This window comes from Amphimedon queenslandica, unplaced genomic scaffold (genome assembly GCF_000090795.2).
Source record: "Amphimedon queenslandica unplaced genomic scaffold, v1.1 AMPQUscaffold_13474, whole genome shotgun sequence".
Taxonomy (NCBI): Eukaryota; Metazoa; Porifera; class Demospongiae; order Haplosclerida; family Niphatidae; genus Amphimedon; species Amphimedon queenslandica.
Window position 1 is genome coordinate 284,598 of NW_003546290.1, and position 26,651 is coordinate 311,248.

The following is a 26,651-nucleotide window of genomic DNA, read 5'->3' on the forward strand; positions in this document are numbered from 1 at the left end:
CGTGTAAATGACCATTGATGACTCATGACTTAATGTCATGTGATAATCATGTGCATGCCATTACTTAACTTGGAGCCACCCCCCACCCCCTCTTTAAAATTAAATTAATTTGAAACTGGTCTGTGATGAACTTCCAACTTCACTGTTCACTTTATAAGGAGGGATGGTTTTGAAGTTAAGCTAACTCATATGTAACAGACTGTTCTTCTCAGGTAGTTTTGTAGCTGGTTTATTACTAATTTCATATTGTTGTTTATATAGGGTATGAGTGAGGCAGAGAGTGGTTTTGGTGAGTCAGCCTCCCAGTTCAAATCAACTAGGGATTTCCCATCTTGTTCAACATATTCGACTTTTCCTCAAATGCTAGATGACACTAAAGGATCAACAATCGGACCCTCATTAGCACCTCTTTCTTTCACTTCTAGATGTATTAAACGAAGCTATAATGATAGTGGCACTGTTGTCTGTGCTCACCAGAAAGGTACTTGTATGTTACTGTGCAGGTTGTATTTCGTAGCATTGATGACTTGGCACATATTTTATAGTATTGATGACATGGTATATAATTTTACTGCAACCTGCATGTGCACTTACAATCTCAATTTAATCAATTAATTTTAATTTAATTTTAAGTTAATTCTGAGCAATTTAATGTACATGTAGGTCTTCCATATACCATGGTTGTACCTTCAGTTGTACATTTTGTCTTTTTGATTGAAGATTCAACGTCTCTGTTGTAAAGTTACTTCAAATAATAACAAATGATAATAATAATAAACATGTACAATGACAGTATTTCCTAGTATTCATGACCTTGAAGTACTACACATGAGTTTGTAACACATTTACATGTAATCCCATTTATGCTATACTTTAAAGAGACTGCCTGGTCCAAGTGATGTATAGTTCACTATGGCTTTCATGCCTTGAAACACTGGTCTGTGACACTACACATGCATGTACATCTGCATGTTTTCTGTTCCGGTATGTTTTTATAATGTTTAACCATTTTGGCTCTTTGTTCTGCATGCAAGTAGATAACTTTTATTTGGATGTTTGTGATTGTTATACTACTTTATTTATTCTGTTTTGTCTCTAGCTTTAAATGATACTGATCACTTAACCTTACAAGTACCTCAGATTGAAGATCATTTTAATGTTCTATCAAAACTTGGAGAAGGTTTGTGAGTTGTATATCTGTCTGCTTTAGTTTTTTTGCAGGAACATTTAGTTCTGTGTATTTGGCTTCCGTTAAAACTGATTCTTCTGTAATGGTAGCTTTGAAGCACATTATACCTACCTCATCAACTACAAGAATTGAAAATGAAATTCGCTGTCTCAAAATTATGGGGTATGTATTCTAGTAATTTTAATTCACTGTATTAAATCACTTGATTACAAAGTTTTTTACACAATACCTGAATTTAACTGCACTTGTAACTTTCTGTCTAATGCAAGTATATGTATCAAAATAATGTTTAATGTACAGTAGAGCACCATTTATGTATAATATTTTTAACTTTGTAGAGGTAAAGATAATGTGATACCAATTCATGCATCTTTGAGGTTTCAAGATCATACTGTATTAATATTACCATACTTTTCACATGACAGATTTATTGTTAGTTGCATCCAAGTTTGTGCTCATGCATATACTGTAATGCCATAGGATTACTTACCTACACTGACTGCTGAAGAGACAAGGCAATACATGCATGCTTTGTTTTTAGCTCTCAGAAATGTTCACATGCACCATATCATTCACAGAGATATAAAACCAAGTAATTTTTTGTACCACAGAGCATCGAAAAGGTATGGCACAAGTAATTTTTTTGTCTGTAAAATTATGAACACTTGTGTAGATTTCAGTTAATTGACTTTGGACTAGCTCACCATGAATCAAGTAGTGGCAATAAGTCTGAGACAAGTTAGTGCTAGTGAGCATGCAGTAAAAATTGTAATGGATTTTTTGTTGTAAAGGATCTAAAGGAGACTCCAAGTTGAATAATATTCATGTAGCTGCTGAACCTCTTCGAAAGAGAAAATTATCCAGCAAAAGGAGCAGTCGTTCAACTGATGAACGTGCTGTATCTAATAGTGGTTTACTCTGCCCTACTAGGCATTCGATGTCTGAAGTTTGTGGTTTCTGTCTGGGAAGGTGCCTAAATATAATTGTTAATTAGTAAAGTATTGCAATCTTATACATTTAGAAATGGCCAAGTTGCTGCTCGAGCTGGTACACCAGGCTTTAGGGCACCTGAAGTTTTACTAAAGTGTAGTCACCAAACAACAGGTTTAAATTATCTATTTGTTGTATAATTGTATTAAAGAATAATAGCTGTAGACATTTGGTCTGCTGGTGTGATTCTTCTGTGCATCTTAAGCCAACGTTATCCTTTTTTTCGAGCACAAGATGATCAGTCTGCTTTGGCCCAAATAATATCATTGATGGGATCAAAGGAATGTACAAAAGCTGCTATTGCATGTGGTGAGATATTGCACTTTTATCACTATAATTTACAGATTGCTGTTTATGCTTGTCATAATCGGTTTAAATAGTACATGTACATGTAATAGCAAAATACCATATAGCAGGAAATTTTTGTCAGGTGCTAATTTTCATTTGTTTTGTTGGCCAAAATTTGAAAAAATTTTTAGACAATTGAAATTTAATCTAACTAAAACTTTTGACCCACGACAGATCCTCTTTTCACTACTGCTACAGCATAGAGATCTGTGGCATTATCAAGCTAGACACAAAAAGGCAATTCTTCTCCAACTGATGGGCAGCAAATGTGTTTATAATGTGGCAACCAGGAACCATATACATTCTTACATTTAAACCATACACGTGACACTAATTAAGTGGGCATGGCAGTGAAAATTTATTTTAGGCAAAACGAAAATAAATGGTAACGCCTGCTTGGAAAGACAGCGAAAGTTTCTGGCAATGAAAATTTCCTGCTATAAGGACTTTTAACAGATGAAACTTGTGCTTTTTATAGCAATTAGCATTGTCTGAGAACAAAAATATCCTTCAAACATTGTTAAAGGACAAAATTAAAACTAATCTGTCAATAGTAATGCGTTAGTCTCTACTTATTTAATGAATGATAACACTAACTGATTTCTACAAACTGTCCTGTACAAACATGACATGCTACCTACATGTACATGTGTATATGCAACTTCAAAATGAAGCCTAAGGAAGATTTGACTGTTATTCATTTTTTATAAAAGAAATAGTGAGAGGTGTCGCCAAAAAATAACACCTCATGTACATTTTTACATGAGTAATTTAAATTGTAATACATTATAGGTAAGGAGATGGTATGTTGTCCAGATGTTCCTGCAGCTGATTTGAAATGTCTTTGTCACGCTCTTAGAAAATCTAATCAACAAACTACCTCAAGACCAACTAAGAAAAAAAGGCCATCAAGTCCAGACCCAGAAGTAGATCCAGACTCTTTCCCTAGTAGTGCATTTGACTTACTATACAAATGTCTTGATGTCAATCCAAAAACAAGACTGACAGCTACTTTAGCTTTAAAGCATCCATTTTTTGAAGGAGTGAGATGATAGCATGTCAATCAGCATCACAAGTACCACCTTGCAAAATTTAATATTAAATGTGAAATGTACATGTATTCTGTATTATTGCTAAAATGATCATTTTATTGTCTGATTATAATTTAAACACATTCTATTACTCTGAAGGCTGCTCAATGATATCGGTACTGAAAGCAAACAACTATTAGCTGTCATGTTTCATGAAATTACAGATGCAATTATACATGCATGTATGGCATGAAAAATTGTCATGAGCTGCATTTGTAATACACATATCTTTATTATAAATTTCAAGTACATGTAAATTGTCAGTATGAATAAAAATTTATGTATTCAGATAATTAATTTTTATAATTTTGTTTGTATAATCTGCTTTGTAGCAATATCGCATACATGATAAAAATCACAATCCAAATGTTTTCTCCAGAATGGGCATGATCCCCACACATCAGCTGGATAGCATGGACTTCCTATCCCATGAAAAACTCTAGCAATAGCTCTTCCAGTAAATTGATTATCTGGATACATGCCCATCAATACGTGTATATCACGTATTAAAATTTCATCTGAAGTAGTATTGAAATGCAGAGGAGCTTCTATTCCCAGAGACCGAAGATATTCAGAAGATAATCCAGCATTAAAATATACAGCAATGATATCTTTGAAAAATACTTTGGAGGTACAATCTTGTGACATGAGCATCAGGACTGAAGAAAATTGTTGGAGTCTATGTAAATCCTTTCTTTCCTTCTTTTGAATTTTAGATAACATATCTTGGCATATGCAATCTTTGTCTTCATTGCTAGTTGCTTTTAAAACTCTCGCATAAAAAGATAAATTACTTGACTCTACAATAACATTGTTTCCCATACTTTGCAGCCCTTGAAGAAGCTCCATAGAATTAGACTTCATATCATTAGCAACTTCAGTCAAGGAAAATGACAACTGATTTGTTGTACAACCTGAATTAGAAATAACAGTGTGAATAATAATGCAATAAATACATTGAAAGTGCTAACGTGATATATTAACACATAATTATTCATTGTGTGGCTATTTTAAAGTTATTATAATACAAGAAAACATGTATGCATCCATACTAATATCTAATATTAATATTATTTACTCTTGCTAATATTATGCTTCACAGCAGATTCAATAACTTGAAATTTGTCAGCCAAAACTGCTATGTTAAGTTGTGGACCATAGCATTTTATAGTAACAGTATCATAGAGTGGACTGTAGACTTCAATCCAGTTATCATTCTCCAAGTAACAAAGGAGAGTTGATATGGTTTCTTCATTGGCATCCAAAGTTTTTGTTAGTTCGTCAATAGAGAGAGCCACTTCATACTCATCTAAAATAGACCTTGTATATGAGCTATGTGTACATGTACATGTGTGGCTAGCTCATTCATAGAACATGTAAACATGTATTATGCTTCACAGGGAAAATGCATATGAAGTGGTATTACTGGTATATAATGCTCACTTTTAACACAAAATAATTGTGTACTTTGTTATGAAGAATGTACAATAATTATTTGCCTGTCAAAATAATTATCCATTTCTAATGTCTTCCAAATATAAATATCCATGAGTTTTGCCAAGACACATGCCCTTACAATCCCCTAGCTGATCCCAAGCTGAATGTTTGATTCCCATTTTTGGCATTTTAATTTTATTACATGTATATGCAATTTTTTATATTTAGAAAAGAAAAGCCTAGGTGTATTATCAAGCAAATGGTATAAAACATTACTATAAAGACTTTCCTAGTGTTTGAGCTGAAAAAAGGTGTTCAAATGTACAGGTACATTAAATGTACATGTATGTGAATGATAAACTACATGTATATAATGTAAACACATACATTAACAACATGTAAAATATGCACCTTTTTCTGAGAATGAAAAAATTTGCTGGCAAAGTTTCTTCACAGAAAAATAATCCACTCCATTTCCATGAATATGCCGTTGTAATTCCCTTAAGTCATTCCCCTATGTTAGTGAAAAAAATGTAAAGGCATAATTCATTAGAACTTCGGAACAAGCAATTTTACATTACACTCCAGAACAAAATAGTCACACACAGAAATTTATGCACAGCAAATTACAAGTAACATAATGTACTGGATGTACATACAAGACTACAAGTACATGTAGATGTAAGCAAATACTTGTTCAATACCCATAATACACAAAATGAACATGAACCTTATGAAAATGATACGATAATGCAATTGATTCTACACATCAAAAACTTAAAGATACAAGTACATATTCCTTACATTTTTTTCAATAAAGATATGACAATAAGCAGCATTTCCATCTCTACCAGCACGACCAATTTCTTGCACAAATGATTCAAAGCCTTTAGGCATATTGTAATGTATTACTGCTCTTACATCGGATTTGTTAAGACCCATCCCAAAAGCAACAGTGGCAACAACTATTCGCAATTTTCCATTCATGAAATTAGACTGAATACGTTTTCGAGCTCCCATAGAGAGTCCAGCATGATAAGCTTCAGCAATCATATTCTGCTTTATGCTACTTTTATTTTTAATGTCACTGTAATTCTGCTCCGTGGATATTCTAACAAGTTGTGCTACTTTCTCTGTTGTTTGTTGTCTTGTACAATATATAATGATTGAATTGCAATTATTGAATGGAGCTGACTGAAGTAAATCAAGAAGAGCCTACATGAATTTAATTACTGAAATAAACGAACCAAAAAAACTAAATCACATAAATGCACATTATGTACATGTATATGTAACTGTAATACACTACGTGTCAAAAATGCTGTACTATTCTACTACATGAAGTCATGGACAAACTTTATGATCTAAAAAATCTCACCTGTAATCTATCAGTCTCACATGACACAGAAATGTGAAGATTCTCAGGAATGGCAGATCCTACAATAACATGTTCTGCCTTTATTTGCAATGATTCTGTGATATGAGAGATAGTAGTCTTATTAGCAGTGGCTGTCAATCCTAGTATGCACTGAACTCCTAACTGCTTCTTTAAAATCTACATTGTATATGCACATACATGTATGTATAAACAAAGACATAATTATTAGCTGCACATGTAAGATAATGATACCTTGGGCAATCTGAGGTAAGCAGAACGAAAATTATGACCCCATTCTGATAAACAATGGACTTCATCAATGCACACAAAGGCTATTGGAGGCAACCGATTTGAATACAACAGAGTTTGAATGCTGCTGAATGATCCACTAATTAAAGCTTCTGGCGCAACAAAAAGAATGTTAATAAGCCCAGCTTCGAGATCAGCAAAAATCTGCTGTTTCTGCTCATGTGACAAAGAATTGTGAATGCAAACACCACTAAGGCCACAAGGAAGATTCTTCACCTAAAAAATAAGAGGTAGAACTTGTGATATTGCTTTAATTAATTGCTGTGTAGTGTATGTACATGTAAGAGAGAACCATGATTGGTAGATTTGCTCAAGTTAACAGGCATTTGTACATTGCCAGTTACCAATGCCTACCATCATACAGACAAAGAGAACTACTGTACATACATGTACGTTGTAAGTTGTAACTGGTAATTCTGGAGGAGTCAAATTTTGACAAATTGCTAATTTTTTGGTAATTGGATCTTTTAATTCGGCAAATCTGTGGCTATGGGCCATTTAGCATGCATATCATGATTCAAAATAATGAAATTTACATTTTGGTAAATGGTAATCAAAATTGCAGCTACAATACAGTAGTACCAATGTTATACATCACTCTAATTTTAATGATCAATATCATCAAAATCTAAATCAACTTAAAATTCAGTATGACATATTGATGTACATTTTAAGTCCTTCATATGCACATACATACATGTAGCTAATAAATTTTGTGGAGGCCAGGCCACTTTTAAAAAATAAACTCCTAAATGTCACACAACCACAAATTAAAATGAGCCTGTCATATTTATGGCTAAGGTACATGCATGTACTTACATTTATATCTACATGTAAAGACAAAACTTTTGAATAATTATATAAGCAAGTATACTTAATATAAATAGTTAGATGTACATGTACGTGTACATGCACTATTAATTGACATGCAAGCTTAATCCACAAAAGTACCTGATCATTCATGAGAGATATTAGTGGAGAAATAACAAGAACAAAACAGAGAGATTGCCGTGTATACATATAAGCTGGAAGTTGATAACAAAGTGACTTCCCTCCTCCTGTTGGAAGAACTAACAAAGTGGAGTTCCCTACATGTACACATGTTACATCAGGACTTTCAAAAAGGAATAATTTATTAACCTGACAACACATGGCGTATTGCCTCTTGCTGACCAGGCATAAAACTACCATATCCAAGCTCTCCTAGCTTCTTTATAAGCAAGTCATCTGAAAGTACTAGAAAAATATTTGCATTTGTTAATTTCAAAATAAAATAAGTGCTTACCATTTGTCTTAAAAAAAGCATCAAAAGAATTTCTATTGGAGACTAAACAAATACCTTTGGAAATCATTGATTGGGTGGGTAAATGTTGTTTATGTAAGTCTCCTTGCAACAAAACTTGCTGACAATCTTCAGTAGCTTCTTCAAAAACCCCAGTGACATCATCAGTAAATTGAACACCTTCTCCATCAAAAGTGCCTAGAATCTCAGGAGTGACTTTCATAGTACAGCTTCTAGCCCAATGTCCTAGCTTTCCACAATTGTAACAAGCATGACTCTCTCTCTGTTCTTCATTGTCTCTCAAAAGCTTCCTTTTTCTCCATTGTTGTCTCTTGTAACGTGATCCACTAAGTCTTGAAGATTTGCGAGAAAAAGTCTTTGCTTTCATGTTTAAAGTCACAAAATTGTCACTAACTGATGATCTAAATAAATATATGTACAATGTAATCAAGCAGCCATATAATAAACAAAAATTTAAGGTAGACATTTACATGTACATGTACCTTTTCTTGTATGAGAAACCCTTTGTTTCAGTAACTTCAGTCTTCTCACCTGGTACAGAAATGCTATTAGTGGTAAGACTAATATCAGCAGTTAATTGCTTTTCGTTATCAGATAATTGTACAACTGGCAAATCAAGAATTTCAGCATATTCAGCAGCTTTTGGTATGTGCACATTTACACCTTCATCACTTTCCAATGACAAGAAACAGCTATCAGCATGTGACACAATTGACTTTGCCTCAATCCTTTGCACTGATGTATCCTTGAGGGGACTCTTGTCAATAGTAATTTTAACCTTCTCAAGCCATGTTTCTGAGAGTCTGTGCCCAAATGAAAGAGTAGAATTTTCATCAACAGTGGCAGTAGTAGCAAGTTTCTCCCTAATGCACATAAATAGTTTCATTATCATCAAACACATATAACCCATAAACTTACATGACAGATGTTGAAGAAAAACCATCAACAATGTTCTGTTCACTGCCACATGCAAGTAGATCAAAAGTATCAGCACTCACATTTTCTGCCACTAATAACTTTTCTTTTGGTTCTTTGTTTAAAACTTGTCTCTGATTGACTCTTTTATGTGGTACATTAATTAGAGCAGCAGAATTTTGAAAGGAATGATTTTCTCGATGCTTGTAACACTTATTCAAGGAAGGAGCAAACACATTATCAGAGCCTGGCTGTTTCTTCAAACTGTTGTACCTCTTGTATAGCTCTACAGTAGAACAAACAGAAAAGTACATGTCATTTGATGAAAAGAAAAAGGTTTTATATAAGGGGCAACTTTTTTAGGCAAAAATCTCTATGTGAGGTCAGAAAGTTGGTACCACACCTTTTAATTTACCTATTTTTCGAGGATTTAATTTTTTTTGCAATTTTTTTCAAATTTGCAAAATTCGCAAAATTTTGGGCCACAGAAATTTCTAGCTATACGGTACTATACTTGGACTTGTAAGATTAATGGTTTAATGCTCCCAAAAAGGAGCCCCATTTGTTCATCTTTATCTGATACTCTATCTCTCAGTCATTTTTCATTCCTTCATTCTTCACCACTAACTAGTTATGTTTGCGCTGGCAACAATAATAGTCGTTTTGTGGAATTTAGCAACCAAAAGAGGGTAATTAATTCTCTCAGTTAAGAAGACTGATGTTGTCTGTCTTGAGCAATTTAATGGCATTTATCCTATAGCTAGACAGATTTCATGTCATCGCTTAGTTACAAATGTTAACAGGTGTACCTTATGCTATGATTATGGAAGCGTCTCCAATTAATGCTTTCTAGTGCCATGGGAAGAGCTGCAACACATCGTCAAAGATGAATGATCATTATTTTAATACTCCACTATGTATGAGGCATGAACGAATGTTAAACAACATTGTCAAAAAAACTCACTACTCAGAACAAATGTCTTAAGGAGAAATTAAAATCAACAACCATAAAAGTAGGTAATGGCCTTGGATTCAGAACTGGAGAAGGACAGGTGGTAGATTGACTCAAACAAGAAGGAAGTTGAATGCTTACACTTTAAGAGGATTTTTTGGGAGAAAAAGGTTTGTCTACATGTATAGTTAATTGTTAGTTTTAATATGACACATGTACCTTTAGTGATCAGCAATGAAAGTGGAAAACAGTATTGGCATCAGATACCGCCATTTATTCATTAGATGGTGCCTCAGCATAATGCTGGGATCTTTAAAGACATAATAATGTAAATGTAGCCATCACAAAGGTTACACCAATTGGTTTAAGACATCAAAAGGAAATGTCTATGCAGTTGAAAGAAGATTACAAAGTTACTAAACTGAATCCAGCTCAAAAGTCTGTTTGGTATTCTTGCCTTCATTACATTATCTATTTCAATATTACAGACATGTAGTAATTGGTTTTGACAAGATGAAAATCAGAGAAGGACTGGTCTTTGACAATGTCACTGGAACATCAGAGGTTACATAGAAACAAGGGACATGAATTCAATGTTAAGCTTGTTTGAATGAAGAGTAAAGGGGGAAAAGAACCACAAGACATTGCAATATATATATGTCTGCAGTATGTGTCTGAGGTATTTTTATGAAGCTGGATTGTCTAATGAAGCAAATTGTCCAATGTCTGGGACAATTTGCTACAAAAAACCTTTTTGTTCAAATTTACAGTACTTACATTATTGCTGCATCTGGTCAACAACTATATGACATAGTTTAGACAGCTACAAGGAGATTAATAATTATAGGGAAGGAAGTAGTGGTAGTGGTAGCTAATGCTAAGGGGCTAGTATTTTTTCAATCATCATAAAGATGTGGCTGTGATGCAAGGAGGAGTGAATTACAAAGTTAAGAATATATGATCCAGACAAGTATCTTACATGTATGAATGTATTTATGTAAATGCATGTACATGTACATGTACATGTTCTTATTTAATTAATCAATCAATTGTAGATGGGTTTAGTTTATGTCTAATATACAGTGTATGTCATTTAATGAAGACAACACGGAACTGGTGGAAGTATTCTTGAAGAAATGGCACTCAACATTTAGAAGTGAGATTAATAAATATAGCATTCATGTTCAGGTATAGTGAGTATGGCATCATCTTTTAGAGCTATATAATTGGAGCAGGCAAGACACAGGTCTTTATAGGGAATAAGCTAACATTGGAGCAAGTTAAACTGACATTTTTTTCATTTAGTTGTGGGAATATGATATCATATTCCCACAACTAAATAAAAAACATTAAAAAGTAAAAAAAAAACAAGAGGGTACTAGCAAACTGGTGATACATTAAGCATTGTACCAGACCCTTCCCCTGCAGGGAGGCAAGGGTCTGGCCAGCGAGACTACTCTGTACTTCTTTCCTGCCATAGCTGTCTGGATAACCGAGGGTCCACTGTAGTAGCAATGCCTAGGAAGTTAAAACTGTCGTGGTGAAAAAACTAGAACAAAAAGTTCCTCCTTCAACTATTTGGAAAAAGTAGCAACTTCAACTTGATGCTGATCTATCCACCTCAATACTTTAGGAGCAGATTCCCTAACATTCTGGCATCTCCTAGTACTCAATTGAAAGTCTGATCCGTCAGTAATCTTTTGAAAAGAATCCCAAACTTCACATAATGAACTCTTTTCAGCAGTCATTTTTCTTGAAGATGTGTCCAAAACCTAGCTAGTGCTAATTGGCAGGAGCATAACAAAGATACGTGTAGTTCAGCGTTTTGGGCTGTTTCCAATCCCTTTCCCCTCCTACTCTAATATCTATGATTAAACCCTTTTACTATTTCTATTATGCAAAAAATAAACAGACACGGTTATACATAAGTGGATCATGCGCTTCATCATCTAGAGATCTACAGGTATTTGTCTCTACGTTGACATACCTGTACTACATTAGAGTAGTTGCTGCTATTGTGTGACAGTTGGTATTATGGGACACTTGAGTAATACTTGAAAACTATAGTCTTATTACCTTTCCTTAATCAAATAAAGAATATACAAATCCTTTGCGAAAATAATTTTCTTAATTCATTATTGTTAGCCCCACCCTTTTTTATTAGTCACACGTGTTATAATTGTTTTGTTTACCTCCTCGAAAGTCCTCATCTTTTTTGGCTCTCAAGTGATAAAAATAAGGTAAGTTAAAATCATTTACACCTACTAGTGCTACTTCTTTCTTCAGAATGGCTTGCAAATGAAAGTTATGGTCAGATGACAGTATGGCTGCTGCAGTTAGTAGTGTTGTTAAAGACAACAAGGGATTGAGGGAAACTGCTTGTCTGTATAATATTCCCATTGAGACACTTAGAAGAAGGGTAAATGGATCAGTTGCATTAGACTGCAAGCCAGGACCAACAACTGTTCTAACAAATGAAGAAGACCAGTTGGCTGAATATTTAATTAAAATGTCAGAAATGGGGTTTCGCCTGACAAGAGATGGAGTTATGGGCATGGCCTTCAAAATCGTAAGTAAGAGCCAACAATCCCACCCATTTAAAAATACTAGTACTGGAAGAGGGTGGTTCGAGGGCTTCATGAGATGTCATCGCAAATTGTTGATCATGTCACCTCAGCCTTTATCTTATCATACAGCCGAGCTGTTTGTGCAAATCAAGATACAATCAGTGACTTCCTTGGTAAGCTCGGGGCTATATATGGATGACTTAATTTGGTGTCAAAGCCTATGCAAATATATAATTGTGATGAGACAGGAGTTACAATAGTTTTTAAACAGGGTATAGTCGTAGCAGAAATGAGGAGCAGAAGTGTTTATGCTGTCTTTGCAGCTGAGAAGGAATGTACTCATACCATCCTATCATTTGTTTCTGCTAGTGGTATTTCTTTACCTCTTATGATGACATACCCTTGTAAAAGACCCGTGCCTCCACTGCAAAGAGAAGGAGCAGTCCCTAATACCCTCTTTGTCACTAGTGATTCAGGATGGATAACATCTGAGCTGTTCGTTGAATGGTCTAAATTTTTTCTTCAAAATATACCACCAATTTGACCCATACTTCTTCTGCAAGATGGACACGGTTCACATGTTTTGATTGAGCTGATCGAATTGGCACATGCTAATGACATTCACTTAATTTGTCTACCATCTCATACTAGTCATCTGCTGCAGCCCTTAGATGTGGGGGTTTTCAAATCCTTCAAAAGTAATTTTAACAAGGTATGCAGTAATTATATGAGACAAAATCCCAGGATGAGTTGTTACAGTAGATGTGATTGCTTCATTAGTTGGTGAAGTGTAACCAGCATCATTCACACCTATGAATATAATGAAAGGCTTTAAGAAGACTGGAATGTGGCCCATTAATCTCGGAGAAGTGACCAAAGGAAAAAGAAGCACCATCAAAAGCTTATTCCACTCATTAAAGTACTCCAGAGCCTAGGAATATTTCTGATCAGCTGCAAGGTAGTCCACTGTTTTCACCCAAATTAGAAGCACAGTATCAAAAGAGATACGAGAAAAAATAGGATTTACAAGATGTGGGCTATATTGCATGACTGAAAATCAATCATCCTGAATTGAATGTCAGTGATACTTTGTCTGATAGCTCATCCTCTCACATATCAAGTGAAAGAAATAAAGCATCTTCTGACCTTCCAAAATTGCTAGTGCTGCCTGAAGCGAAACGTGTCACAAGGAGAGGAGGTCTCAATAGCAGAGCAAAATGTATTACTGAATCTCAGGTTTTGGAAGAAATGAAGGCAAAGGAAGAAAGGAAGAAACTCAATGAGGAACTGAAGGCTCAAAGGAAGATTGAAAAAGAGAGAAAGAAAATTGAGAAAGAGGAGATGAAGAAAGAAAAAGTAAGGCAGAGACAAAAAAACAAGGACAGAAAGGAGTAAGATCAAGAAGAAAAGGTACAGCGAAGATACATGTACCTCAAGAGGCTAAACTAGAAAGTCTGGTTAGTGAACTGAAATTGGATGATACAGAGCAGAAAACAGATGCTAGTGATGATGAAGCTACGTGTATAGAGTACGTCCTGGTATTATGAGACAGTAGGGTATTATGAGACACAAACAAAAATCAAGTCGAGACTATAAATTAGGATGAGAAAATGAAATAAGCTGCTTATAGAGTGACTTTAAATTGCTGGAAATAAAAACAATTAAAAATAGTCTGCAAAATAGTCTAATTAACTTGCTGTAGTATTAATTAATTTACATAAACACCTCCCATTCAAGATGGCCAAGCAAGCAAGGTCTGGAGCAATGTGTACCCAGAAATGCAAGAATTGGTTGCAGACAAGTGCATGTATGACTGAAGCAGTAAAAGCAGTTAAAGAAGGAATGAAACTTAGAGAGGCTTCATCTTCATATGGGGTACCTGTAGATACCTGGACCTAAGACAGTTATGACAGATGCAGAAGAAATAATGTTGCGTGAATACATAGTTAAGATGGCAGATATGGGTTATGGTACATGGTTTGTCCAGAGATGACATCATGAGAGTGGCGTTTCAAATAGTTGAAAAGACAAAGAAATCAAACCCATTCAAAAATGGTGCTGCTGGAAAATCATGGCTGCAGGGTTTCTTAAGTCGACATACATGTATGCTAAGTATCTGTACTCCTCAGCCTTTGTCACATGCGAGGGTTCGAAGTGTGACTGATGACGTCATTAAATATTTTTTTGCAAAACTTGGCGGTATTTTTGCCAGATTGAATATGCTTTCTAAACCAATGCAAGTATACAATATTGATGAAACAAGCATTAATGTTGTGCATAAACCTGGCAAAGTAGCAGCACATATCAAACATAAGAAAGTGAGGTCAATTACTTCGGCTGAAAGGGGAAAAACACATACAGTATTGACTTGTGTAATGCTTCTGGCCAGTGCATTCCTCCCCTAATGATTTTTCCAAGAAAAAGGATGAAGGAAGACTTAAAGGAGGGCGCCATACCTGGTACTACGTTTTGTTGCTCCGAAAGTGGGTGGATAAATGAACAGTTACTTCTGGAATGGTTTGAATTTTTTATTGAATCGATCCCACCTGCACGCCCTGTACTCATAATTGAAGATGGTCATGCTTCTCACGTATCACTAGATGTCATTAAGCTAGCTAAAGAAAATAATGTCCATCTTCTCTGTCTTCCATCACATTCAATGCATATTCTTCAGCCCTTAGATGTTGGTGTGTTTAAAAGTCTAAAAGCACATTTTAATAAGGAGTGCAGAGATTTTTTATACTCTAATCCTGGAAAAAAAATTCGTTCTAAAAATCTTGAGTCTCTTCTGTCTTTGGCATGGCCAAAAGCATTGATGCCAACGAATGTGATGAAAGGATTCAAGCAATGTGGGATTTTTCCTCTTAACCCAGGAGTGATATCGGATTGACTATTACACTGTAGCTCCGTCAAAAGTTTTCTCACCTGAACCAAGTGAAATATCAGATTGTGATAAAACACCAGAATAATCGAATACTTCAAATTTTTTTGATATCCTTTCCTTGCCTAAAGGCCTCCATACACTAGGCAACATGTTGCTAGCAACTTCTGTGGTTACTTTGATCTTGTAATCATTTTGTTCCAGAAATAGAACAGAATTCTATTCTTAGACACAAGATCAAAGTGACCACAGAAGTTGCTAGCAACATGTTGCCTAGTGTATGGAGGCCTTAAAGCTCTTTCAGTCTCAAACATGAGCTTCAAATTGTTCAACAGTGATGGTGCTAGGTGCATTACAAATGAGTCATTTATTACTGAAATCTCTGAAGAAACAAAAAGAAAAGAAGAAGAAAAGAAGAAAAGAAAAGAAAGGAAGAAGAAAAAAAAAGAAAGGAAGAAGAGAGAAAAAGGAAAGCCGAAGAAAGAAAAAGATCCAAGAAGAACGTAAGCAACATAGGAAAGAAGAAAAGAGAAAGAAAGCAGAAGTTAAGAGGAACACGGAGAGAGAAAGAGAAGAGCGACAAAGACAAAACGATTTAGAACAAGAGAAGAAGAAAGCAGAAAGAAAAGAAAAAGAAAGGAGGGAAGAAGAATTAAGGTCAGAGGGTAAGGAGACGACACTTCAGCAAGTACTACGAAAGAGACAAAGAAGCGAAGTTGTGTTTGCAGCAAAAGAAGAAAGGTAGAAAGTGATGTGTGTCCATCATGTTTTGGTTCTTATGAGGACCAGAGTGAGTCTCATACTTATATTGGGTGTGATGGTGAATGCAGTTGTTGGTGGCATTTGGAATTTATTAACACTGATAATTTCAAAGATGGTGATTATCACTGTGGAGAATGTAATGTGTACTGAATATTATAATACAATACTTGTCATAAAATGCTTGTCTCATAATACAATACTTGTCTCATAATACCAGTACTTGAGTAGGTAAATTAATTTCACAAGTATGCTACACTAGAAGTTATACCTATGAAGATTGGTCAAAGTAGTGCAAATAAGGTGATTAGAGTTTACAGTGATAGTTTTGAAATTACATAAAAATCTTCTCCGAAAGAATAAGAAACTATTTTGCTGAGTGTCTCATATTTGGGGCGTGTACTCTATGCCCAAAATGTGGAATTAACATTAAGTTACATTAACCCAATAGCATTAAAAAACGCAATGGCTATACGTCCAGTAACCGGATCTGTCTGGCAGAACTATACGTCCGGCAGTGGGCATGTAGGAATGAGCCCTTATATATACTGGGACTACACCCCAGTATAATAGATTTATTATAGAAGTTGAGTATAAATACAACAACCAGCAACAGTGACAGAGCAGGGTTGTGGTGGTGCAGTGGAGAGGCGCATGTGGATTGCAGGGATGTGGTCAGTGGTTCGAATCCGGTCAGGACTATACTGAGTAAAACTATGCTGCATGCAGTTTTTCGTTTTTTTCTTTTTTAAACTATAACTTTTTTGCTATTTTTTGGCTTTCTTTAGGTCAAGAAATAAACACCCTCTCGTACATCTTAGCTTCTGGGGTTGTAGGATTGGGATTGGGGTTTAGTGTTTAGTTCTTTAGAGCATACATGTAGGTCAAGAAATAAACCCTCTTGTACATCTTAGCCTCTGGGGTTGTAGGGTTGGGGTTTGGGTTTAGTGTTTAGTTTTTAGAGCACCCCCTTGTACATCTTAGCCCCTGGGATCGTAGGGTTTTGGGATTAGGGTTTAGTGTTTCTTGATAAAAAGACTAAGTTCCATTTTGCACTATTCTCATGCACACAAGCTGTTTTACCATAGATATTAGAGTAAATGAAAGGGATTGGAAACTTCCGTACGCGGCTGAAAATGCTAGTTACCCCCATACTGCAAGTATTTCAATTCTAATCATAAAACTTTGACATGAGAGAATAATATTATAATCAACTAAAAGCATGGCATAGCATGCATGGATCGAGACCAAGACAGACTAGAGAGTAAGCAAGTTAGCATCACTGTAACAGTCTCTTTCTCAGGCTTTTGGATTTCTGTATGTTTTCTTTTTCCCTTTTTTGCAGTCTTCTACTAGCTCCGTAGCAAAGGCATGGACTTGAACGGTAGCACAGACGGCGAATAAGTAGAGTAGCAGCTCTTCTGTTGGCTCCTGAGTAGCCGCAGTTGGTAAAATTGGTCTCCACAGCTCTATTATATTAAATTTTGTTGACAATGTGGTGGCAAAATCCTTGGGATTTCCGATGTGACACTGGTTGTGTGTTTGAGGTGCTTGAAGCAACACCTTCATTTCCAATTCTATGGCTCTTACAAACTGATAAAACTCATTGTTACATTTGATAAGACCTCCTCGATTAATGGAGTTAATCCAAGTGTCAGCAGTGCTAACAGAAGCTAAACATTCTCATCAACGTTACCTGAGGCTTCATCATCATCATTTCCTGATTCTTCTATGAAGCTATCTAGTACAGTTGCAGAGCTGTCATATGAAGATGATTTGTGTAGTTGGCGTTTGACCTTTGGGATAACATAGCCTGCAATGTACCACAGTGCATTTTCGTCATCGTAAGTTAAATGCGATGTTTCACTAGCTTTATTTGTATTTAATGTAGGATATGCATATTTCCAGAGATCTGTGAAGTAGTGATATGTTATGTAAAGGAGAGAATCGGTGAACAGCTAACACCAGTAGTGGAGTACAGACATGACCAAAAGGTTGTATAATCAGTAGATGAAGTAAACTGGCTAAAGGGAAGCCAGATTTGCTCACGGATAGAGCTCGATATGGGCTTGTTGTCTATCCATAAGTGGAATAAATCAGATAAATACAGTTCAAACGGCTGAATTGCTGTCTCATTCTTTGCAAAGGTCATCCATTTCATCATTTCTGTTGCTGTATGTTTAGCTGTTGCTGCCTAAGGTGATTAAAGATCAAATCCCTTATCTTCAAGTGCCTTGTGCAAAGTACCTGAAATGTAATTTGTTTAGTGGTTATTATTTTTGCAAAATTTAAATTTTTTACTTAGTAAATTGGGATTTCTTTGTGGTGCAACTTGTAAAACAGTGGTTTCATTGGTTTCAGTCCTTTGATGCTTCTGTAGAGGTTCTGTAGCTACATAAGTAAACTCATTACTCCTTGTCCCTCTTACATTTCCTGTATGTGTTTCTATATTAATTGTGTTTACTACGCGTAATATATCATTATTTTTTAGAAACTCCTTAGTAGTGGGGTTTTCATTTACACCTCCACTCTGTCTTTGTCTCCCAAAATACTTTTCAAGAGGATCTAGGAATGATGTTACTCCTGGAATGTTGAAGATGAAATGGATTAAGTCGATAAAGGAGTAAGCGATGTGTATGACAATTGGATTGATGAATATGTAATAATTATTATTGCTTACCCGTAATTCTCAGTCCTAAGAGTGTTTCATCACTCAACATTAGTTTCTTCCTTTCACTTGACTTCATTTCTTGATGTGATTTGGTTTCAATTTCCCATTTCTCTAACCATACCAAGAATTCTGATTTGAGCCACTATAAAACTAGTTGTTAAAGATTATACATTCTATTTTATTCACTATTATTTATACCTGGATTCTAAAATCATTTAACCATCTATATGGTGCTTGAAATATTTTAACTTTGTGTAACACTTGGTATAGTTTGTAACGTTCAGCAAATCAAAGAATTTATCCATCATTTCTAGGAAGTTTTCGGTCTCACTAGCTTCTTCCTTAAAGTGCATTCTTACAGCTGTTGCTACTGTTTGGCTTAGTGTCTATTTTGAAAATAGAATAATGGTATTATTACATAATCAAGACATACTTCTGCTGCAAGATTAACTCTCATCTTTGAGAATGAATTGAGATGAACATGTTCATATTTAAGTTTCGGAAGTGTTGCAAACCCAGTTGTTTTGGTTGCAATCTCATACAACTGCCTGATGTATTTCCCAGTGATTGGTTTCCCATTAAACTATACATGTGAATGCAATAAAATACATGTATTTTGATACAAGTCATTGTACCTGCATTTGTCGATTAGGATTGGAAAGACAGTTACGTGCAGTTTTAAGAAGATGTGGTGGATTGGAAATAAGGTAAACTTCTCTTGTGTTGTCGCTGAATGGATTGCAGAATTTGTATTTCACAGGTAAATCTTGGTTGCCTTGGTTTCCATCTAGTGTTATAGATACAACCTTCAAACCACACCTCTCAATTTGCATTATGGCTTCATAAAAAATGGGAACTAATTGTTCTTCAGAAAGATTTGATGTTGGGAAACTAGCGTATGGAAAAGTGAAACTGTTAAATAGGCCTCGGATCATTATAACCATAACTGAAGTAGCTAAACATGTGCCTTGTGAAGTGTCGTTAGAATACTGTTGTTCCAATCGGATTAAATGGTCGTTTATGTCTCCTAAATTGCAGTACCCAATCAACTCTCCAGTATTTTTATCATATATGAGCCCTTGTTTCACATGCATTTCGTCACCAATGAGGCCTAAGTATTTTTCATTCTCTTTCAAAGATGTAAGCTTTGAATCTTGAAGTAACTGTGAGTCGAGGTCATCAGTGAAACCAGAAGATAAGTCAACGAAATGAGTATAATCTCATAGGGTTCTTTGTGATGGTAGATTAATACAATTTGATTTTTCTTAGTAGCTCATATGCCTTGGATGATTTGTGGCGCAGGTATATATGCCATCAAATCATAGCAGGATTCCAGCGATAACTATTTTTTGATTTTTTTGTGCGGAATCATATTGGCTTTTCCAGAATATGTATTGAAAACTGTCCTTTGGATATAACTGAACAATGTCATTGTGATGTTGTTGCATGATGGTAAATAGATCTTGATGTGTTGTACTGTTAACTGTAATGGCCTGTTTTGTTGCTTTTTCAGATATTATTCTTTCTACATGTAGATAAATAATTTTTTGGTTTTTTTCTTGAATTGATGATCTCAGTGAAGATACGCAGGGTCTGTAATCTGCAATCATTATGAACCTGTGATTAGTTGTAGAAGCTGGACAATCATTACACTTTTTTCGTGATTTTTTATTGCCATAGCTATCAGGTTTGGAATGTATGAAGAACAGGCAGCAACGTGTTGCTTTAACCTGTAGTATGGAACAGTTAATATGGTGTATTGTATTGAAGGGATGTTCATCTACAACAGCAATAATTTGCCCTATTTTAAGACTAATTCAAACAACAATTATTCATGTATAACTAACCTTCACGATTGACTAATTTCCCTCCTTTTATTTCTGCAAGAGCTAAATAGCTGGGTTGTGAAATCCCAGGACAAACTTTCATGTTAGTGATGGAGTTAAGAAGGTGCAATGTGTGTTGAGGTTGGGAGTGTAACTGGACGGTTAAATGCCAATAATGTATATGATAAAGTGGGTAATATTTTAAGTGCATATGAGATTAATAGTTTATCTTTCATTTGCTCAATATAACAGAAGACCAACGAATTTTTGTGCTGTTTATCATGATGTGATGTGATGGTCCATCCAAGTGGTAGAGTGGTCATTTTCAATTCTTTTTCAATAAAGGCAAAAGTAATGTGAGTGGCATCAATTTTAGAAAGGGGAATGGTAACTTTGAATTGAGCACTAGCAACCTTCACTTTGGGAACAGAAATGCTGACTTTGATAATACATTATATGTTTCATGTCGTTTTTGTTTATTTCGAGATATTAACTTCTTTCTATTGGAAAAGCACTTTTTTCTTCCCATCTACAACAAGTAATGATCAGTAATGCTTAAATTTATAATAATTATAATGCTATATGATACCTTTGCAAAATAATTGTCATGTCACTTTGCAAGAAATGATAATGCATGTTTCCTTACTGTTACGCACTGTAAAGTGTGTAGTTATCGACAATAAGGGAAATACAAGCGAAAATAAGTATCTGAAAGAAGTGAACAATTGAAGACACAGAGTTACCATGCAAACCGTAGGTGCCCAGACAATTTGACCATAAATGCTCTAATTATTCGTATGTCAAGATTGTAATGGCTGCTTGCAAGTAGGCATACATTTTCAATAGTTAAGGCTTGCATAATGTTTTATTTGTACAGGTAACTCTTCAATAATGTAGAGGGACAGCCTTTCTACTTGCCCAAGTAGTCTGCTGTGGCAATTATTATGTTTGCAGTTTGAATTTATTGTTGATGAACATTGGCAATCATTAATCACCATATTACATGTTTAATTATACATTTTCTGTAACTTATAACCTATTTGATAGAGAGTGTGCCAGTGACCTCCGGTATGTTCTAAGCATTAGAATAGTGTGATAGTTGATGTCATGTAAGGGTACAAAACAAACCTCTCAAACTGAACACTAAATTGATCATTACAGAACGACAGAATCATATTATATAGGTGGTAGCCTATATGTAGGATTGAGGTTGATTTTTCAAGATGGCGGCCGTTTTTATGATTTTCAAACACTTATAACTCTTTTATCTTGCGTTGTACAGCCTTATAAAAGGCTTAGATGAGCTCTCCTTCACTGAGCAATTCTCCTGGTACCTTTAAAGTGAACTGCAATGTAGTGGGAGCATTTCTGGAAAATAAGCCCAAATTAAAATTTCTACAAAATTCTTCAGACTTTTTCTTCTTCTTGTTTCATCTTCTTCTAGGCACCGGATAATCTTTTAATCCAGAGAACTGCTCAAGTTGCCTTTTACATCACTCCTCTGGGCTTGGGTCAAGGTCCACAAAGGTAGTTTCAAAAAGAAGCGAGGACAGAGAACAAAATGGAAGACAGAATCCACCTGCAGCCACAGCGTGGGTTTGTGGTTTGACGCCATTTTAATTTATGCGCATGTGATTAGCATGAATATAATTAACCTATAACCATGCACAGAATCATAACAGAATGTAGTTTCTTAATTTAAGAAAAAAGAGTGGAAACAAGTAAATAAAAAACATTAAAAATGGGGAAAAAAGTAAGGAAACAAGAAGGTACTTGCAAACTGGTGTGGTAAGAGATCCTACACCACTGCATGAAGATTACTACCCAAAAGCACAGCAATTATCCTCACAGCCAACTATGATAGCACTATGAAGCCTTTATTTTTTATGCAGTGGTGTAGGATTTCTTACCACACCAGTTTGCAAGTACTTTCTTGTTTCCCTACTTTTTCCACATTCAATCCTACTATTTTCCCAATTTTAATGTTTTTTATTTACTTGTTTTTAAATGAAACAAAGTGGGTGACCTCCACCTAGTGATGCTCTATTGAATGATTGAATTAGCTGTTATCATTTGTTTAACACTTTCAACAAAAAGGTACAAAACAAAATGTAGTTGCAACCACTACCATTCAAGAGCAAAAAAATCAGTGTAAGTAACGATGAATGCACCTAAAAAGTTGTCTGGGAATAGAGACATGTTTCCTCTGCTTTATTTCATATCAATCTTGACGAATAATGACACTACGGACTAATGATAGCCTTTGACAGCTAGGTCACAAACAAGACGCTTTCTTGCTAAGTCGGCAGCCGTTGCTAAGAAAAGGGGTAACCCACATCCATTGCTTAGCAATGTACAAAGTCAATGTAGCAACACGGAAGTTTCCAATCCCTTTCATTTACTTTAATATCTATGGTTTTACGGAGAAAAACGGAGTCACACCCCTGAACACACCCACTGCCGGACGTATAGCTCATCCGGTTATTGGACTTATAGCCAATGCGTTACAGTAATTTTAAGGCTTTTTGTAAAGTCTATGATCGGAAGTCGCAATTCGTACGCTGGCTGTGGTTACAAATAATTTTTATAACCATATATTAATTACAATATTCATTAGCTGCGAGTAGAATAGATCTAAGTGAGTATGGGAGATGAAAGAAGATATTCTTTTTGGATGCCACCAGGACCTAACGAGTTGGGTCATAATTCTTACTTTCCTCATCCGTTCCCATATGGCCCCTATTAGCCAAGTCAGACGTCCTTACCTGTCCACAGTGTCCAGTCATCAAGTGAGACACTGGTAGACCACGCGGCTGCTCGGCCTGTCACTCCCGGCAGCAACAACCAGTCGCCATCCACCCCAGAAAGTGCTACTGCTTATGACAGCCCCCTTGAATTTTGTTCTACCCCTAGTCCTACAGATAGTATAAATGTTGACAAGCAGGTTAGTGCATTGTGTACTCACTATTGATCATCATTATGTTGATTCATTGCAGGTGGATGTGGATTATACTTACAGGGTTAACATAATTAATAAAGGCAAGAGAAGTGAATTTGTCACTCGAGATCTAAAGACATTCACAGGAGTGTTTCTGAGTATCAAGGCTTTGAAGCTCAAGATAATTGAGGAAACGGATTCGTTGGTTCCTTCAACTCTTGATTTTCAGGTTGGATATTTTAGTGGGAAACAGAGTAAGAAGAATTGGCTCATTGATGAGTCAGACCTTAAGGATATGTATGATGCAAATGAATCCAGAAAGAGCATATTTTTGTGGTGTGATAGTGCAGAAGAACAGGCGAAACAGGCAAAACGTACCAAGACAGTGTCATCCCAGATTACTGCTGCTAAGAGCCACGAGATAGAAATAGATGAAGAACTAGAAGAAACCGCAGAAAGGATTAAGGCAATGCATGGTGATAAATATTCATACTCACACTATCGAATTTGGGCCAGATTGGTTCAGTCAGGTATGTTTAAGGACATAACTGTTGTTCCACCCATTCCTGCACTTCAAGGCACACCACAACCTTCCTCCAAGAAAGGACAAGACTCACTAAAAGATGTGATTGCTGGTGCTGCTGTAACCTTTGTTAATGCTATGCGCTCTCCTGATTACAGCACTCCTAGTGTTAAAGCTCAAAACTCGGTTGTTATTAATTCTCGAACTACACCTCCAAAAGACAACCCACACAGCACCATAAGTACTATTTCACCTTGTAGAGCCACTGATCTTCGCATGAAAAAAAACTCCAGGAATTGCGTGAACTACAAAACTTACTTGAAAGTAACATTTTGAATAAAGATGAATTTTTGGGGCAAAAGGCCATTGTTTTGGAATCTCTGCGTAAACTTACACATTAATGCATGAAATTTGAATTTTCATTTATCATTAAGGTTCATTTAAGTGTAAATTTCACAATGATCAATCCAATTATAACAATTATAACTAGTAATTTGTGAAAATGCTAACAATATAAGGTTTTCTAGGCATGTGTTACCCAGCTCTAACTCTCCTTCATACTGTTTTAGAAGAGTCTTTACCTTTGAGAATGCCTCTTCAATTGGATTGTAATCAGGTGAATACGGGGGGGGGGGCAGGTTAATTAAAAGAGATCCTGCTGTAGATATCAAGTCTGATATGCCATCTACATGATGTACACTGGCATTGTCCATTACTACAACAATGCTGTGGTGATTGACACCATCAAATGGCAACAGAAGTGGCAATAATTTTTTGCAAACAAATTGATAAAAAGTATTATCATCCACAGAGCATTCTACTGTCTCAAACTCTAAGAGACCATGAATACTGATACAGGCTATAGTACTGAGGTGCTGGCCCCTAACAAGTAACTTATGGCTCACAACAGGTATTCCTCTGAAGCTATAACCATATTTTCTCAGTACATTACGTCTATCGCTACCAGTCTCATCCAGAAAAATAAACATACCAGGATCATACAAAGCCACCTCTGCAGCATATATTGCTCTAGTGAATTCGTTCCTCTGTCTTGCTACAAATCTCATTTTTTTCCCTTGAAAATCGTTGCTCAGACAACAATTGACAAATTGTGGAAAGTGAGAGGTCAGATCCAGTAAGATACAATAATTTAGATTGTACATGTATCTCTCTTAAATAGATACCAGGGTTGTCTAAAACTATATGTAGTACAACAAGCTTGACAGTATCATTCACTTTTCTTGGTAAGTTGCAATGATTGTACAGTCGGTTTCAGTTGAGAAGAAACGGAAGTAAATCAATATTTTCGTCATTGAAACGTCACATGTAGCCCCCGCCCGAACATGGCTGCAATCTGCAAGCTCTGTCATTCTTCGAGCGTTTCTTCTCTTTTAACTTACTTTACTATCTATTGTACCTCTACAGTGATTGCTGCTGCCTCCATCTATCTTTTTCTTGTTTTTGGTGCCTGTTTTCAGCTGGTATAGAGCTCGGAATACGGGTGAATCAACGAGTGTACTGGCAATGAAGAACAACTAAGATTGAGAAGGCTGTGGAGTGATATAGCAAGAATTATCCTCAAGAGAAAGCTCCAGGTTGAATATTAGTAGGTCTAGAGAGCTTGATATGTTTTGTTTTATTTTAAAATAAAAAACATTATTTTTTGACTAAATGTACAGAGATGCAAATGATATTCATCGGAGTGACGCACACGGTTCGTCATGGCGGCTCCTTTCATCTCAAGCGGAAGAACCCGTTTAGAACCTTCCAGAGTACCTAAAAACTCAAAAATTGGTAAGGATTTTCGGAAGAACCCGTTATGCAGCTATACCAAATTTCAATTTGCTAGCATTAGTGACAAAAAAGTTATAAGGGGTGGTGGTGGTTTCTTCTCAACTGAAACCGACTATACTGCTTTTTAGATATATTACCAGTCAGCTCAAAATGACAAACCATTCTTTACGCTGTACTCGTATCTACTCCAAGATTCACAGCAATAGTTTTGTCAGAATAACCTAAGGCTAATCGTTGATACACCATCCTCCATCGTAAGTCATCATGGTAAGCTCTTACTCGACGAGGTTCTGCAGTAGTACTAGCCATTTTAAGTGCATCAAATGGAGTTATCTAATACTGCCACGCCTATGCCCAGCTGTAGTTATTATGGTGGATACTGGATAGCGCTCTACGGATTACGGTTTTGCAGAATTTTTGCAGAAAGCATAAAAATCCCTCTAAAAAAATTGTTCAAAAATGCAACTCCTGTGTCAAGTTATCAGCACTTTTCTGTATGTGTCTCATACCTGCCACACCTACTCTATGTATGCATAATTATAACACATGTACATGTACCTTTGATTTCAAAAGGGCTTTCGACGACGTCAGACTGTTAATACAAGCATGATACATATGTGATAAATAATAATAATCGCCTCTTACCTTAGTCGGCTTGCGTCCATGCTTGACTTCAAAATCTCTTTCCCAGGACTTGAGGCTCTTTTTAAGAGACTGGCGCTGTTCTCCATTATCCTCCATTTACGCCTTTTTTCGAGCTCTTTTCGCCACACTTTCTGC

General features: G+C 35.8%; 2 protein-coding genes across 8 annotated transcripts; one reads left to right on the top strand and one right to left on the bottom strand.

Moving 5' to 3' along the window:
• The first annotated feature begins 94 nt into the window (after nt 1–94).
• Nucleotides 95–3,716, top strand: LOC100633672 (cell division cycle 7-related protein kinase-like). Of its 2 annotated transcripts, XM_019994388.1 has the most exons (11): nt 96–212; nt 262–481; nt 1,100–1,180; nt 1,222–1,351; nt 1,528–1,621; nt 1,670–1,812; nt 1,863–1,927; nt 1,981–2,158; nt 2,211–2,293; nt 2,339–2,488; nt 3,320–3,716. In XM_019994388.1, exons 2-11 carry the CDS (start codon nt 265–267, stop codon nt 3,577–3,579), a joined length of 1,401 nt encoding a protein of 466 aa, XP_019849947.1. In that variant the 5' UTR covers nt 96–212; nt 262–264; the 3' UTR covers nt 3,580–3,716. The 2 variants fall into 2 exon arrangements, with proteins under 2 accessions (XP_019849948.1, XP_019849947.1); XM_019994389.1 differs by lacking the exon at nt 1,528–1,621 and having other exon boundaries at nt 95–212; nt 1,768–1,812.
• A 110-nt stretch (nt 3,717–3,826) lies between these two features.
• On the bottom strand, nt 3,827–26,624 carry LOC100633800 (ATP-dependent DNA helicase Q4-like). Of its 6 annotated transcripts, none has more exons than XM_019994381.1 (16): nt 20,638–21,852; nt 19,426–20,591; nt 19,224–19,373; nt 18,989–19,176; nt 18,800–18,932; nt 8,964–9,246; nt 8,528–8,908; nt 8,028–8,446; nt 7,883–7,978; nt 7,694–7,830; nt 6,686–6,958; nt 6,434–6,610; nt 5,860–6,270; nt 5,467–5,569; nt 4,697–4,927; nt 3,827–4,532 (listed from the first exon to the last, which is right to left on the bottom strand). In XM_019994381.1, exons 5-16 carry the CDS (start codon nt 18,864–18,866, stop codon nt 3,919–3,921), a joined length of 3,192 nt encoding a protein of 1,063 aa, XP_019849940.1. In that variant the 5' UTR covers nt 18,867–18,932; nt 18,989–19,176; nt 19,224–19,373; nt 19,426–20,591; nt 20,638–21,852; the 3' UTR covers nt 3,827–3,918. The 6 variants fall into 6 exon arrangements, with proteins under 6 accessions (XP_019849940.1, XP_019849939.1, XP_019849941.1 ...); XM_019994380.1 differs by having other exon boundaries at nt 18,800–18,940; XM_019994382.1 differs by having other exon boundaries at nt 18,800–18,940; nt 18,989–19,373.
• Between the last annotated feature and the right edge of the window lie 27 nt (nt 26,625–26,651).

Excerpts from the sequence above, each read along its gene's own strand:
- LOC100633672 (XM_019994388.1), top strand. The coding sequence starts at position 265 with ATGAGTGAGGCAGAGAGTGGTTTTGGTGAGTCAGCCTCCCAGTTCAAA. Across the intron at positions 1,622-1,669 it reads TTTCACATGACAGATTTATT|GATTACTTACCTACACTGAC; the intron begins GTTAGTTGCATC and ends GTAATGCCATAG. Across the intron at positions 1,928-1,980 it reads TGGCAATAAGTCTGAGACAA|GATCTAAAGGAGACTCCAAG; the intron begins GTTAGTGCTAGT and ends TTTGTTGTAAAG.
- LOC100633800 (XM_019994378.1), bottom strand. The coding sequence starts at position 26,612 with ATGGAGGATAATGGAGAACAGCGCCAGTCTCTTAAAAAGAGCCTCAAG. Across the intron at positions 7,831-7,882 it reads AATACGCCATGTGTTGTCAG|GGAACTCCACTTTGTTAGTT; the intron begins GTTAATAAATTA and ends GTGTACATGTAG. Across the intron at positions 4,533-4,696 it reads GAAGCATAATATTAGCAAGA|GTTGTACAACAAATCAGTTG; the intron begins GTAAATAATATT and ends TTTCTAATTCAG.